General features: G+C 36.5%; 1 protein-coding gene across 1 annotated transcript; it reads right to left on the bottom strand.

Moving 5' to 3' along the window:
* Nucleotides 1–626: 626 nt before the first annotated feature.
* On the bottom strand, nucleotides 627–1,461 carry LOC125587211. Its single transcript, XM_048757417.1, has 2 exons — nucleotides 1,167–1,461; nucleotides 627–901 (listed from the first exon to the last, which is right to left on the bottom strand). Exons 1-2 carry the CDS (start codon nucleotides 1,459–1,461, stop codon nucleotides 627–629), a joined length of 570 nt encoding a protein of 189 aa, XP_048613374.1.
* Nucleotides 1,462–17,732: the final 16,271 nt, after the last annotated feature.

A 17,732-nucleotide genomic window follows, 5' to 3' on the forward strand; every position in this document is an offset into this window, starting at 1 on the left:
TTTTTAAAAACAACATATTTTTTAAGATAATATTTACTATTTTTCTGTGATTGCTCAAGGAAGGCTCTTATGATGATGGAAGTTCTTAGCTCTCTAGGGTTAGTTTAGATAGAATTTTTTAACGCAACAACGCAGTATCGTTTCTTATGTTTGATTAGCCGGTAATTAGGTTTGTATAGTCAATCTTAAAGGTTATGTCGTGTATCCTTATTATTCCTGAACTATTATTATTTAACCAAAATCATATAAATTTTGTATGATGTAACCTGTTTGCTTAAAACCAAAACCGTAAATGCTTTAGAACATTTTTTTCTAAAAAAATTTATATGTGAATGCATATGTAAATATATAATCCAAGCCTTAAAACAACCAAACAATCACGTCGTAGAAATGTTCAAACATCACAGATCCATTATATTTATTGACAATGTATATGTATTATTTTTTTACCTTTTTATTAAGTTATATTGTCTAGACCTTTTTTGAAAATATATATTTTATAGAATTTAAATGTATTAAAATTTAGAAGTCAATAACACAAAAGAAACTGGCAATGATAATAAGAAACATAAGATTGTAGCTATGATAACATAATATGGATTATATTAAGGAGGAAAAACTCCATATTAGAAATGTGTGTCACGGCATGTGGGACTCCTTAAGTTATGGCGAATCCACTCCACGATGCATAGATGATGATATATGTGGTTGCACTTCAGAGAGTTTACAACCCCCGTCCCAATGAGTTTGTCTTGGCAGATGGAGCACACTTTGTCAGCATCCTCCGGAATAGGTTGTCTTATTGATGCTCGTAGGTCGATCAAAGCTAAGTCGAGGTCAATCCTGTTGATTGCGGTAGGGTTGAAATCTCTTATAGAGAGAACAGCACGGACATTTGTGCCTAGATTCAGGAATCAAATATAAGAAGAGAATGTCAATAATTCATATAGAATTCAAAAAGTAAGAATTGTATTAATATAGGCATCCTAAATAATTTCCCGTAAACGCCTAAATAAGAATTGTTACTAATGGATTTTACTAAAATACTAATTAAGAATTAATCTAAAACTTTCATTCTTAAATAATTTCCCGTAAACGAAATCTATATCTACAAGCCTCTATTTTATCTAAGAAAATAAAATAATAATAAATTGGAGTTCTTATACCTGCATAATCGGTTAATGATGGGATCATAGAAGCGAACTTATGACTGGTATATTCAGTGATTTCTCCAGAAACTGGAAAGTAGATAACATGGTAGCTAAACATGTGTTCCATGAGATCAGCCGTGTCATCCGTTATATGACCATTTTCAGTTGTTGAGAACTTTATGGAGAAGTTTATCTCTGTTTGACTGGTATTTTTCCTCTTAATCTTGATGTTAAGCTGTCTATCTGGATCTGTGGTTGCAGGCTCAATCTCTGAGGAAAAGGAATAGGAAACATGTGGTTGGTGGTTCATGATGATAAGCTAAATCAAGAACTATATGTGTATAAGGGGTTGCTCATGCTTATATGGGGCTAAGGGCTGAAGTTGGTTGACTGGCTTATCAATTTTCTGTAACGGTTGTAAGTTACACGTTTGGTTTTATTGGCCTGAGGTAATGAAATTGTTGTTATCACTCTTTTACTCTCTTTCTTTCTATTGTTTGATGCACACAGCTTAATTTATCTTCCTGAGTGTATAGTTTTATCATCAAACCGGGTCTGAAATTTTGGAATGTTTAAATACAAAGACTTGATTATGGCAAACAAACTAAATAGCGACATACTTGACAGACAGGGCAATGCTTACTGTGCTAATTCTTTTCTTTATATGTCGTTGTGGAAGTGAGTAAGATGCTTGATGATTAATTAGAGATGCTTTATCAGTTACTCTATATCCTGCAGAAGATAAATAAACATATATCCTTTAAAAAGAAAGAAGCTACTCTAATTTTAAAACCGTATACATGACATAAAATTCACGGTAAGTAACACGATAGACTTAAATAGGAAGAAAAATACACGGCATTCATAATATTGTCGTTTCAGTTAGCATGAACAATAATTTGTAGTATTATACTCAGCATTTTTTTGTATTTAGTACTACTATTATATAGATATGTAGAAAAGGGATACAGAAATGAAAATTGAATTAATATCGATCTCAAACTTTGTCTTTTCCATTACTCAATAAGTTTTAGTGTTTATTTACAGAGTTAATTATCAGACTGAAATAAACTAAGGTACATATTCTCATGAGAGATAATTATTTTAAACTGAGGAATCAAGTTTTCACTATGAATCCCTTAGATTGCAAGAAACCCGACTTTTTATTTTAAAGTCCAATTTTATGAGTCTTTACTGGCATATTATTTGACTTCCTTTGGTTTCGAGAACTCAAAGGTCACAAGTCACAACTAAATTCGTAAAAGCGTCAGATCCAACAAAACTAAAATGTTCAAACATCAAACTTAAGGGAAAAAAATCGTTAAGTAGAGCCAACATATATTATAAGAAAGATAGTTCAATATTGCAAAAACAAAGTCTGAGATTGAAAAAACCAAAGCATAGAGTTTTAGTAACCATAAAACCACCACTTAACACATTCTAGCCACATCTGGCTCGCTTGGGATCTTCTGCCTCAACATTAGCAGCAGCCCTTTTCACCCTCCCAACGCATGTGGAAGGATCATCATCAGCAACTCCCTTCTGCAAAGTTTCCTGGGCTTCTGGTACAATCATATTTCCTTCTAAATTGTCTTCAACTTCTGGATCTTCTGGAGTGAGGACCTTTGTCACAGTTAAAGTTTGGGTCTTGCCAGTCAAATTGTGATTTGATACCTTCACAATGAATTTGCGAGTCTGTCCTATGGTATCGATAAGAGCTTGAGGTACCGGAACCAAGTGATCATCTCCTACATTCTCATTGGCCTAACATACATTAAACTATTGTCATTATATATATCTAACTATCTTGGAAAATACAGTTTAAAATAACAAAGGCACACAGGTTTGTAATTACCTCGAAATATCTCGCAACCAACTCCGAAGCTTTCTTTCCAGACAACTCATGTCCAGCATCACCAAAGAGCACAAAAGACGACTGATCATCATTATCATACACGGAGATCTTGGCTAGGTACCTGTGTCATGAGCAGAGTAATAATGAGTGCATTGAAGTATGAGTATAAGTACATCTGAGTCACTTACTGTGCAACACCAACAATATCAGTTTTCCCACATTTCTTACACATAAGGGTGGTAGGCCCTTTGGTTGCCTTAGTGTGGTACCCACCACTGCCTATGTAATACCATGATGAACCGTGCGCAACATCACCAATGGTTGCTATGCACGCAAACCAAGCAACCTGCAAAATGTTAAACAATTAAATAAGAAACTAAGACTATCATATTAAATGTGTTATTCATTGGTACTGTACAACCTTGGCATCTTCCTGCTTCATATAGGAAAAGAGCTCGCCTATGGTCACTGTCTCAGTCTTAGTGACAACGTTTGCATCAACTCTGTTAGCAATAGCTAAGTTCGCGTTCATCCTGAAGCCAACGTCCAAACATCACATACAATGATGGAATAACAACAAACAATATTTAAATAAAGGAATGCTTACCAAGTGAGATACTCTCAGGTTGCTTGAACATCAGTGTCCAAAAATACACGTGATGGTGTCATAGAGGAGAGAGCTAGGGCACCTATAACAGATCCATTGTTATAATACAGATGCAAAGTTATAATGTAAAATGAGATGTAGAATTATGTATATCTCTAATATTTGTTATATCCGAACCTATCGGTTACTCATAGCTAATATGCTCCAATTTCTACCAAATGCAGTTCTATTACTCAAAGCTAACCTAACCAGATAAGATTCCTTTACCATCCTATGTACTTCTTAAACAATAAAAATAAGTTGCTAATACGGACCTCCAAATCGTTTCGGGTTTAAGGTAGTGACTAAAACAACACGTGCAGTTCCTCCAGATGCTTTAAATTTTTCACTTTTCTGATGTAATACTACTTGGTAGTGGTGAGTGAGTTTCTGATGTAAAAACATATTGAATTTCAATAATTTTGCCTTTAGGCATTTGTTGATTCTAAGATTAACAACATCAAAGTTGTATTTTAATTTTTCACATTTTTTCACATTACTCTTTTTAGACGTTTTTTGCACTTTTCCCATATTTTGACCTTGAGCCGTAACCATCTATGTATTTCGTTTATTTCTCCGGTGTGCAGTGCTTCTCACTATCACTGGGAAAATATTCACTTTTGGGGTCTTGTTTTACTTCACATTCTTCTTCTGTAAGATTATCTGGTATTTGTTATAGATCAGACATATTAGTTCCATGTTGTGCGGTTGTTTTCTTACACAGTTGTAGGTTATTTCGGTCAATATTGATCCTTTTTTTCCTTAGATTTTGGCTAATGTTAGAAACTACATCTTGTTGGGTTGGTTCTGAGTGTAGTGGTCTTTGATGATGTCTTCCTCGTCGTTGGTTTACCGTCGATAGTTTCTGCTCGTCTTGGTTTTCAAAATCTGGTTTTTGGTGATCTGACTTCTATGCTCTTTTTCATAGATCGAGGATGACTCCACGGTTTGTTAATTTCATTTCGTCTCTTTTTATCTTTTTCTTATCTCGTTGCGCATTTCATCGCTGATCACGTTTCTGGTGGCTTTCCTTTTCGCCATATTTGCTACTCAGGTTTGGATAGTGTTTTTCTCTGTGTATGCTTTAAGCGCTTAGAAGGTTGTTTATCGTCTCAAGCTTGAGCTCTGGTTTTTTGGTGGTTGGCTTCCATTCTCTCCCACTCAGGTTGTTTATTTTCTTCTCATGTATCCCTTGGTGTAGGTGTGCGGAGTTAGTCTTTTGGAGCTTTGGTTTCTTCTATTCAGAGGTTTGTAGTTCAGAGCCTTGTATGTGCTTGTTTAGTTTGTGAGGTGCTTCTTATCTTTTAGCTGGTGGTTGTGCTTCTGGTGCTTTAGGCATGCGTCTTTTTGTTTCATGGTGACTTTGTTCTTCCGATGATTATTTTTTCTCTAACCCGCTTTTTTGGCTTTTTGCGCTGGTGCTTGTTTGTGATCCTTTGTGTTCCGGGGATTGCTTTGTCTCATATTTTATCTTTTTACCTTTTTCTGACATCTGCTTGTTCTAGCCAAGACATTCTATGGTAAGATGAGATAAGTTAGTCTTCTTTATTGATCTCTTTTCAGCTCCAAATCTTATTGAGTTAGTGTTAATATGGTATTTTGCTTTTTCTCTTTGACTGTGGAAATTTTATGTTTAGATTATGTAATGCATTCTAATTTCTTATTATTAGTTTGGTCATTTTAAATTCTTAATTGTTAAATAAATATGTAATTTGCAAAAAAAAAAAAGAAAATAATAAAAATAATAAAATAACAAAAATTTATGCTAACTTTAGTTGTGAATAAATTAAATATTTAAAAGATATTTTTATTATTTTATTTATTTATTTATTCATCTTGAATTTTGTGAACAATGAAATAGATAATCAAATTTCATACAATAATAGTTAGTGTGAAAAATATTAGATAGTCTACAATTAGAAAGTACTTAGCCAAATTCCAATAATCTAAAAGGAAAAGGACCTAAAATGTTTAAAGAAAAAACAAAATGGGACACGTGTCGCAAAAACCTCCTGCCACTTGTCTTTTTTTTTTTTTTACGTCGAACAGCCATTCTATTACTCAAGCTTGAGGTGGTCTGGGTAACCAGACCGGAATAGAACAACCAATGAAAAGTACGAAAGGTCGTAGCAGTCTTAGCTAAAACGATCGAAAGCTGATTGCGCACTCGCGGAACATGGGTGATTTTGAAGTCCGGAAAGCAAATTTGCAGCGTCTCTATCTTCCCCAATTCTGTCGCAAATCTTGGCCACTTCTGGGGTTCCTTTACAATTGCAATCAGCTCCTTACAGTCTGTTCCAAAGCTCTGGCATGGCGAGTGTTGAAGCATATTCTCCATCGCCCAGCGCAGTGCTTCCACCTTAGAATGTAATGCTGATTCACATCGAGTGATGTTCCGTGTACCCATAAGTTGTATGTTCTCCCCACTATCCATCCAAGCCCATCCACATCCACTAGAGCGATCAGAAGCTGTCCACGATCCATCCATGAGGCAAATATTACCCAAGCTTAAGACTTGGTTTTCCTCACCATTGTTGACTTGCACTACCGATGGTATCATCTCGTTTGCACTGAACCAGGCTTGACATTCGCTTTCTGCATATCAGACTAGTTCCAAAGGATCTCTGTGTATTCCCTTGAAGAGCTTATCATTGCGGGCCTTCCAAATATACCATATTATCCAGGGATAAGGATCCCTGTCTTGATCTAGTTCTATGATATTCTTCTTCCTCCAGAATAGATAGTCCATGTTTGTATAGACGCTTGACACTGGGAATATGCCTGGGTCGTAGGAGTTGCCGATAAGGACCATGCTTGCAGAGCACCCCCCCCCCTGCCACTTGTCAGAAGAAGAGAAAAAGCCAATTTTATATATATAGATGTTAGAGTTCTGCTAACATTGTGAAGAGATTATAATTTTAATAGTAATATTTTGTTACATGAAATCCATTACATATGCACATAGTGGTATAATCCGAACCATTATAGATGGTTCACATACACGTGTTATAAATTATACTTCTTCTAGTTATATATGTATCGGATTACACCATCTACAAACATATATAATTAACTTTGTGGACCGGATCAGTTTGAATAATAATGGGAATAAATGACTATACGCCCGTAATTTTGAATAATAATGACAATGCATTAAACATGAATGTCAATTTTTTGTTAGTAATTGTAATGAAGAAGCTTATAGTATATTAGTAAAGTTATAATCTAATAATCAATGGCAACCAATGGCAATTATTGTATTTAGTATAGTTAACAAAGGGTTTTTTAATATAGGGTGTAAGAGAACTTGTGGTGCTCTCACGTAGAAAATGGTAATTTTGAAAATAACACATGAACTAAAGGTTAGTTATCTATAATACTCCTCAAATAATAATAAAGGGATTTTATTTATAAATTTACACAAACAAAGCAATAAAGGTTCACATAGTTATTTTTATAAAGTTTATTCCATATATTTACGTAGTCAACTATACTATCTTACAAATGGAATATAAGTAACATTTTCTTATAAACAGAAAAACCCAAACTTCCGATTACTTTACTTTATAATATCAGATTCAGCTAGACAACGATGGATGAATGCAAATAAAGAGAATTTAAGAGTAGCAAGGCAACTTACATAATAAGGAATGTGACTTTGTTTTTCCGATGTTACGGTGTCGACTTACTTGCGCCTTTTATCACCTATTGAACCTTCGAAAATGGTCTTCTCCTCCACAAAACTTCTCCAATAATATAGTTGGTGGCGTCTCAGTAGCTCAAATCTTAAAATGAATCTATTGACCTTTCCATATTTTACCTTACTTTGTTGGATATGTTAGAGTAACAAAGTCCACATTGTTCTTTTACGGTCACTAATTATTAATTAAGATTTCTTTTTCCTTACAGGTTTCACCGGTTGGAGGGAAGAGTATTATGGAAATATTATATGAAAGACACGCGATGTATCGTTGTACAAGGAGTTTCCCTGCCATGCACAGAAATAATAATTTTAAATAAAATATTTTTAAAATGAATTTTTAGTTTACACTAAGATATTATTAACTTTCTATTTTAATTTTATCATTTTGGAAAAATAAAATCATAAATGTATTTTTGTTTATTCATTTTGAATTGGGTTAACAGTTTCAATTTGATTCTAAATTTCAATAGAGTTAATATTCCATTTTATAAAAAATTTAATTTATATTATCTTATATTTATTTTAAATATATTTTATGACTTACTTTTAGATATGTATATATTTAAATATATATAAATGATAATATATATTATTCATAAGCCATACACATAAATAATAATTTTAAATATAGTACCTTTTTTAAAAACATTAGTTTACATTTTGACTTTATTATTTTATATTTTAACTTCATCGATATTAGAAAAATAAACCATAAATTTGTTTTGTAGTCTTATTCCTTTTGATTTGGTTGAACTATTTTAATTTATTTTATTTAAATTTCAATAGAGTTAAGATTACAATTATAAAAAGAAAATTATTTATATTATATTACATTAAGTGCTTATTTATTTTAAATATCTCTCTAACCAGCTAGTCTTAAATATATATATGTATATTCTAATAAACTTTGAATTTGTTTTTTTAGTTAAAATTCGTTAAACTGGAAATTAATATAACAAACCGATAAATTTAAATAATTTTTTTTATCATTTAACTATCAAAATATTTTGTTGATTACTGCTATTTTAGTTTCGTATTTATTGATGCACATTTACAACTACTTTTGATTTTATATATGTATAGAAAATATGATATATATAAGTTATGTAATAATATATTTATAATTATATTTAGCTTTTAATGTTATATATACATTACTTTAATTGGGATATATGATTTATTAATTATTACATATTTAAGTATTATTGTCAAAATAAATAGCTAAAATAATTATATTTATGGTAATATATGAGTTAATAGTGATTACTATAATAAAAGAACACAGGCTAAATATGTAAATTTTTATAAGGAAAATAATATATGTCATCATTTTTGAGAGGCCATGTCATCATTTGTAAAATATATGTCATCATTTTTTGTTTAAATTGAATATGGTGATGACACCTATGCAAATCACTTCACAAATAATAACTAGAGGATTAAGGAAAATTGGCTACAAAGTTAATTATTGATTTTTTTACGTCATACAGTCCAATTTTCCTCTTTTTTTGTTATGACCCTTGTTCAAAAACGCGCCGCCAAGGACCGCGAATTTGCCGGAAAAGCGGTATCCGGCTATCAACCATAGTGAATTAGAGAAATTCGCTGGAAAAATCGGATCTCAAAAAAAATATTATGTTATTGCTTGTTTTGGCCTATGAATCGACTAATATACATACCATTTATGAAATTTGCCGGAAAAAAAAAGAAATATAAACGAAGAAAATTGATCTAAAACTCGTCAAAGTTAAAGAGTCGTCGAGCTTGAAAACGCAGAAACCCTAATAATGTAAAGAAGAAGACGACATGTAAATGACTTAATTACCCGTCATTTAAGTTAAACATTTAAAAACATGCAAAAATGCCCTTTCCCTTACTCGAACCCGGGTTACCAAACATAAAAGGGAAGTCTCAGCTGCTTCACTAAGTAATTTTTGCTGTATAGTTTACAAATGTTTAATATATAACTAAAAATAAATCGCCGATTAAATTCCATTAAATCACCGATTTTCTCATTCTATTAAATCACCGATTTTCTCATTCGGCGCTAGGCGTAATCCAAGCGTACAAAGAAAGCCTAACAAATTTCCGAACAGGGGTTATGACCATATCCCGCTTTTCGTGCGGCAGGGTGTGATATGTAATTGTTTATATGTTAATTAGTTTGGTCTTGTGTGGATTTTTAGCCTTCATCGGAAATTGGAGGTTCTAAACTATTAACCTTTAATTATTTATAATCTGGTGTTCGTAAATGTGAATAAGTTAAAAAAAACGTTGTAGTATTATTTATTCACTTATTCGAAACCCTTGACAAAGACCATAAGATAACATGCATATATCTTGCTCAAATTATGAAAATAAATTTAGTCATGTTGTACTCCCGTTCCATAAACCTCGTTTACGGAAACATAACTCTGATGGACGGTGACTGGTGAGAGTACCCGGGTGATGTTGAATAACAATTTTATTGAAAAAGAACCCACGGATTCCACAAACTTATATGTATAATATATATTAATATTCTAATATTATTAAAACTGAAATACCTTTTGGTAATGTTTGAAAACATCGATAACAAGATAAATAAAAATTGTTTGAAAACATAGATATCAGATTAAATATTTTATTTTATATACACATTTAGTCATTCCATTTATAATATATTAAATACTTTTTTTTTGTACTTATTTTTATTTATAGTTTTGCCACTGCATTTAATATCAGTTTAAATTAATTAATTACAATAGTTGTTATTTCATTATAGTGAAAATAAAAAAAAAACTGAAATATATAGTATATATTATATAAAACAATTTTTAAATATAGTATTACCTTATTTAGTTTAGTCATAAAAATTTCGATAGTTCAATTTAAAAATAAAATAAAATATCATAAAATTAATAATAATTCGTAGAAAACTAATGAAAAAAATAAAATTTTATTATGTTGTTTCATTTTAAAATAAATTAACAAAAAAATAAAACAAGTTAATATACGAATAGTACAATTACATCAAACTTTATCAAGTTATAAATTTTTAATATACTACTAGATCTCGATCCGCGCAACCGCGCGGATTTTTGTTTTCATTTCTTTTTATATAAATATTTTTTTTAATTCTAAATTGGTATATATTATAATATATATGTGTCTATCGATTTTTAAAATATAATAAGTTTACTGTATATTTTTCATTAAATAGATTGTTTCAAACTTTCACATATATTTGTATCTTCTTCTGAGAGCCGGCTCTAACCCATGGCAACATGGGCAATTGCCATGGGTCCATAGGTCCAAATTTTTTTAATGTTATTTTACTAGTTATAAAGGTGTATTTTTGTTTGTTAAATATCAATTAGTTGGTGAAATTATAATAAAAAAACTGTATGATTAACTAAATATAATTTAAATACAATAAGAGAAAAAAATTAACTTACACCATTCTCAATTTTTCTATTAACAAAATCTAATTTATATACAAAAACTCATTTTTAATTTTTTTTTCTTTGAATGCCACAATTTTTTATTTAGTTCATGGAAATGGAATAAATAAAAGTTGAGAAAAAACTTATAAAAAGGTCTTTATTTTATATTTCACCTTAGGTCATTAAATTTCTTAAGATGGCACTGCTTATTGTATATATATATATTTTCGGATTATTATTTCATTATTAAAATCGTAACTATATATATAAAGATTCGTAAAATATTGCTTTATTGTCATATTCAAAGATATTGTAACATTTCACAAATTTAGAAATTTTTTAAAAAATTAAACATTTCGCTTCATAGATTTATATATCGAGTAAATAATTAAACATTTAGTTTTTGCTTAATTTTTAAAATAAATTATATAGTTTAAAATTTATTTTCATTGGTTTAAGGTAGTAAAGATTAATAATTGTTAGATAATATGATTTTTGTTATTTAAAAAAATCTTTATAATTTTAAAAGTGAACATCGACAAATACTTAAATATTTAGCATATAGAGATATAGTATTACAACATCAGAGGAGCCGGGGTTGGAATAATGCTTAATTCGCCGACAGGGAACACAGCCTCAAGGGCTGTGAGGTGCAACTTCAAAGCAACCAACAACGAAAGCGAATACGAGGCCTTAATCGCAGGGCTAACACTCGCTCACCAAATGGGGGCAGAAAATATACATGTCTTCGATGACTCCCAGCTAATAATCAACCAAGTACAGGGAGAGTACCAGGCAAAGGACGATATCCATTATCTGGCGGTCGCCCAACGACTCATCAAGAAATTCAAGAGTTGCAAGCTTACTCAAATCCCCCGGGAGCAGAACTCGCAAGCCGATGCCCTGGCTAATCTAGGGTCTGCCCTCGAAACAAACAACCATATGAGCATACCCTTGCTCGTGCTTCAGTGGCCAAGCACCCTGGAGGAACTTCAATCCGAAGAGGTCTCCGCCGTCGAAGAGGGCGAAACATGGATGGTCCCCCTAGTCCGGTACCTAGAGAAAGACATCCTCCCTGAAGATTGCAACAAGGCCATAAATATTAAAAAGCAAGCTGCAAGGTACTGTATCTCCCAGGAAAAGCTATACCAGAGATCCTTCTTAGTCATGTACCTAAGGTGTGTCACACCTCGAGAAGCCGCTAAAATCCTTGTAGAACTACATGAAGGAGATTGTGAATCCCACTCTAGTGGCAAGAGCCTGGTGCTCAGAGCCAGAAGGGCAGGCTACTATTGGCCCACGATGGCCGTCGACACCAACAGACAATCCAAACACTGCGACCAGTGTCAGAGGCACGCTCCAGTTTCTAAACTCCCTCCGGATATCCTCAAGTCCATAAGCTCACCGTGGCCCTTCATAAAGTGGGGCATGGACATAGTGGGGAAATTCCCTATGGCGCCGGGGCAGAAAGTCTTCCTTCTGGTAGTCACTCTCTACTTCTCCAAATGGGTCGAAGCAGAAGCACTCAGCCAGATAACAGATCTCCAAATCCGCAAATTCCTGTGGACCAACGTAATCACTCGCTTCAGGGTCCCCCACGAGATCGTCACCGTCAATGGACCCCAGTTCACAAGCCACAACTTCAAGGAGTTCTACAGGGACTGGGGCATAAAACTCACCTTCGCCACACCCCGACACCCCCAGTCTAACGGACAAGCCGAGTCCACGAACAAAACCGTAATCAACATGCTTAAAAAGCAACTCGGGGGCTCTCACGGGATATGGGAGGAAGAACTACACGGAGTCCTCTGGGTCTACCGGACCACTCCCAAAACAGCGACGCAGGAAACTCCCTACTTGCTGGTCTACGGCTCTGAGGCCATAATACCCACGGAGATGAATGTGAGAACAACGGTCTCAGGGTCTACCTGTCAGGAGGAGAACGACGATCTGATGATGCTGACCCTCGACCTACTCGACGAAAAAAGAGAGGCCGCTCGGCTAAGAAACTGGTCCTACCGGCAAGACGTCGCCAGGACATACAACAAGAAAGTCAGAACCTTGACCTTCCAGCAAGGGGATTGAGTTCTACGACGAGCAGAAAAAACAACGTGGAAACTCACCCCCGGGTGGGAAGGACCCTATAAGGTCATCGAGGTGCGGAGAGCAGGCGCCTACATGCTACAAGATAGCAAAGGTAAAATACAACCCAACTGCTGGAACGCCCTGCACCTCAAAGCCTATCATTTTTAAATACGGTTCCCGGACCATGATTTCTATTATACTATATACTATTTAAGCATTATGATTTCCAACTCCTATGTATGCTAAACGTCTCCGGACAAAGCTTATAATAAAGTAGGTCCGACTATAAGGGGAGAAGGGAAATCATTATACTTAAAGGGGCATACGAGCTGGATCAGGTCTCCAGAGACCTCCGATTCTGGCAAACCCTTGCAAAAAGTGGCACGACCACAGTGGCACGTCGACAAAATCAAAATGGGTATGAAACATAAAGCAGGAATGGGTATGCGCAAGCCTGAGTATCCTGTCAAAACTACCTAAAACCCCTGTACAGCCTAAGGCGCATCGAGGTCCCTATAGTACCATTGTGAAAAGTACATGTATTAAAATGCTACGTGCTACACAATACAGGGAACGCGTGGTATAGTTATTGCAAAAGTACTGTGAAATACAGGGAGCAATCAAAACCTTGCTTCTCCAGACGTGGAAAGCAGCGAAGCCTGGCACTTGGGTCACAACACTCACACCAGCACCCTCCAAGTCTGTCAGTGACTTCCTGCAGAAGTAGAATACAACATAGGAACTCGATAGTGGCCAGCTTCCAAGTGGCAGAATGCGAAATCGAAACAGGTACCGGTAGTAGTCTCGCCTAGGGAGGCGGAGTATGGTCCCTGCAAAAACAAATATTCCGGGTTCCCACGGAACTCCGGGTCCATATGCAAGCCCCCGATCTGGAGAGGAAACCTACGGTTCCCCACACGATTTCGAGTCCTATGTATAGCATCTGAGGAAGAACCTCCGGGTTCCCACATAGCCTCCGGGTTCCAATCAAAAATCTCAGGATCCAAGGAAGAACCTTCGGTTGCCAATCAAAAATCTCAGGATCCAAGGAAGAACCTCCGGGTTCCTATATGGCCTCAGGGTTCCAAAGATAATTTCAAAAAAGAAGCTAGAACCCCTGTTCAGCCTAAGGCGCATTGGGGTCATTGCAACTTCAAGAACCTCAGGGTTCCAATCAAAGATCTTCGGGTTTAAGGAAGAAACCTCAGGGTTCCTATACGGCCTCAGAGGCCTAAATATGATTTTAGGAAGAGGATAGAACCCATGTGCAGCCTAGGGCGCATCGGGGTCATTACATCCCTAAGAACCTCCGGGTTCCCATGTGACCTCCGGGTTCCGATACGATCTCCGGATCCAAGGGAAAACCCTGTGTCCTTACACAACCTAATGGTCCAATCATGATCTCCAAAACCTCCGGGTTCCAACTACGATCTCTAGATCTATCAAAGAATCTTCGGGTTCCCATACAACCTTCGGGCTCCAGTCATGATCCCATGATCTAAGGGAGAACCTTTGGGTTTCCACACGACCTCCGGGTCCCAAATAAGACCTCATGGTCTAGAAGAACCTCCTGGTCCCAAATGTGGTCTCAGGATCTAAGGGAGAACCTTTGAGCTCCCCCACGACCTCCGGGTTTCCAGACGACCTCCGGGTCCCCGGGCAATCACCGGATCTTTACGCAACCTCCGGGTTAGAAGAGCCATCTCCAGACTCCAAGAGTCCATATTCTAGAAAACTTTGAACCCTCGGGTTCATAGCCCATCTCTCAGGCCATAGCCGTAACCTTAGGGTTCCCAGGCTATCTCCTGATCCCTGTTGTCTCTCAAGAAGGGGATCATCGATGAAAATTCTGCTTTGGAAACAAGTCTAGTACACAGCTAAAGGGTCCACTACGCAGAAACTAGAACAAAGTTAAAAAATCATAAGACGATCTTTTTAAAAGAAAAAGAGGCCACAGCAGGGCCATTGTCTGAAAAAATAAAATAAGGCACGAAGGCCTGCAAATAAGTTTTAAACCCTCACAGAGGGCGGGTACAACAAAAGAAACCCCTGCAAAGGGTTAAGAGTTCTGACAGAGATAAGGATCAGTCGGAGGATCATCAGCAGTAGGCTGTGGAGTCTTCTCGGCCTCAGGCTTGCCCGGGATCGTTGGCTCTCCTTCAAAGGAGGGAGCATGAAGTCCCAAGAACTCAGCCTCAGAGGTGTTCACCATCTTGTATCGCTCCAGCGCGCCTTCAAGATCCCAGCTGTCGGTGCGATGGTTCAGCCATTCCCTCATGAGCTCCCAGCGAGTCACCACCGCCATAGTCTTCTCGACATCAAAGGTCTCCGCGGTGAACCTCAAGTCGCATACCTCCTCCTCTCGACACTCCAACTGCTCCCTCAGAGACACATTCTCCGCCGCAGCCAACGAACTAGCCTCATCGTGGTCCCTCACCTTGGGCTTCAAAGTCTTGATCTCCTTCTCCTTGGCTAGAAAGTTATCCTTCTCCTCCGTAGCTGAGAAGTCAGAGCAGCCAAGTCTGCCCTGAGTGAGGTGTGGTCATCTATCCTCTCCCCGAGGTGGAACAACTGAGACATCGCCTGCAGGAAAATAAACCGATCGTTAGTAAAAAACGAGATACCAAAAGAAAGTAAAAAGGAGGACAACATGCTACCTCCAGAAGATCACTCTGGATGATATGGTTGGAGGCAGAAGAATCCCCCTCCGGTAGAACCACCGAGGTCAAAGGGAATACCTTAGTGTTGAGATTAGCCAAGACCGTGGCTGGATCGCCCGACGACGATGGAGAGACCTTCGGAGTTCATTCGGCAGCCTGAAGCTTATTCTTAGAAGAAGAGGCTGGAGCGGTAGCCCGGCATTTGTTACTCCTGATAAATTGAACCTCATCCTCAGTTTCATTGGGAGAAGCCCGCTTAGGAGCAGCCTTCTTCGCCGACATGACCTCCAAAGCTCTCTTATACTCTGCCAATGCTTCCTCACCTTTGGATCCCGACATCTCACCTGAAACACAGTATTAACATGCTTCAAAAACCATTCACGAGAAGCTGGAAAGAAGGTAGGCGCTTACGCCAAATGCTACAACGTTCCAATGCTTCTCTGCTCACAAGTAAAGGGACCTGGCGACGCTCGATGGGAAGCTCCAACACCTGCCTGATCGTCTTCTCTCCTAAAGAAGGATCCACACAGAAAATGTCTGCAAAAGGAAATAGGGTTCATTAGTATCGTACGGCTAAACACTACCCTCACAACTCCTATAACCCACTAGCTGTGCACCAAACAGTGGAGAAGCCCGGTCCAGCGACCATCGAAAACAAGGAGAAGCTTTCTCTCCATCCTCATAATTTCCTGAACAGGGAGCTCCCCGCCGCGAGGATGGTGAGGGTGATACCGCTCAAATTACCCTAAGGAGTGATTGATACTCTCTCAAATAAGAGGTCGAGTTGTAGTACTTAGGGATCGAATTCACAGGGAGCTAGAGAACCTAGGAAATCTAATATGATTTGTTAAGCAAGATGGTTTTAGAGTTTTTAAATATAAATTGCAGTTTTATATTGAACAAGTATTTGTTCAATAGCTGGTTTGAGGTTTTGGTGCTTAAAAAGGAAATAGTTAGACTTAGGGTTTTATTCAGGAAACTTGGGATTATAATCCTACAGATGCCTAACGAGTTGCATGGATGATAATGTAAAGCTCCACTACTTAGTCAACAAGTCCATCAGCGTTCGCAATTTTTGGACTTGTCTATTAACTAGATCTATTGATCTCAACTGTCGTATTTTGATCAATAGAAAGTGTCGATCGATAATCCTATAGGGATATCAAGCGATACACCTTTTGCTCCGTCGATCGATTATTCAAGTGTGATATCGATCGACGCGCTCTAGTCAAGCTTTATGCGCGGGTTGAATAATAGCTTACTAAGCTCACTAGATCAGCTCTCGCCTTGCTCATAGCAAGAAACATAGTTCTATTAGAATGTTTTCAGGATGAGAATAAATCTCTCGCTTTTATCAATCAAATCCAAGGGCAGGTTCTAGGTAGCTAATCTAGACACAGGCATTAATGAACAATCCTAAAGATGATTATCACAACTCAGCAATCTATAGTTGGGGCTAATCCCTCCTAACCTATTTAAATCCTAAAATCTAACAATGGAACTACTCAGACATGGCTAAGCAATTCATAACAGCAGTTAAGTATAAAAACTTCTTTAAAATAGTAAATATATATTAATGGAGTTCCAATCACAAATTATAACTTTGGATCTTCTCTCCAATCTATCAAAATCCTAAAAACCTTTGCTGTGAAATAATAAAACTAGAAAAGCACACGTTGCCTCTAACATGGCGGCAAAGCTTATATAATTAGGGTAAAACTCGTCAGGGGTAATCTTGTAAAATGGTGAAGACTTGGGCTTCAAGTTGGCTGTGACCAAACGGGCTTTCTGCGCGCTTCATTGTCGATCGATACACATATGTGAGTATGGATCGATTATTCCTCTCCAATATCGAATGATGGTCGAGCTCGATGGTCATATTGGGTCCTTGCTCCAAATATCTCCAAAACGCTCCAAAATCATCACTTATCTCCAAAACACTCCTGATCTTATAAATATAATAAATAGACTCTATAATATAATAGTTATTAGTAAAAACACCTATAAACTATGGATGAAAATGGGTCAAATCCATAGTCTATCAAGTCCCCCAGACTTACCCTTTTGGTAGTCCTCAAGCAAAACAAACAGGCAGTCTCTCTGAAAGAGGTTTAAAACAGCAGGGACTCAGATGATTTAAAACTTAGAATCATCACTTCTACAATATTGCAATCCACATCTAAAAAGTCCTAATCACAAAAGCACTT

The sequence above is a fragment of the Brassica napus genome, chromosome C5 (genome assembly GCF_020379485.1).
Source record: "Brassica napus cultivar Da-Ae chromosome C5, Da-Ae, whole genome shotgun sequence".
NCBI classification, from domain to species: domain Eukaryota; kingdom Viridiplantae; phylum Streptophyta; class Magnoliopsida; order Brassicales; family Brassicaceae; genus Brassica; species Brassica napus.

What these genes read in the sequence shown, in the direction of transcription:
- LOC125587211 (XM_048757417.1), bottom strand. Translation starts at nt 1,461, where the DNA reads ATGAACCACCAACCACATGTTTCCTATTCCTTTTCCTCAGAGATTGAG. An exon ending in ATCATTAACCGATTATGCAG is followed by an intron (nt 902 to 1,166) that starts GTATAAGAACTC and finishes TCCTGAATCTAG; the next exon opens with GCACAAATGTCCGTGCTGTT.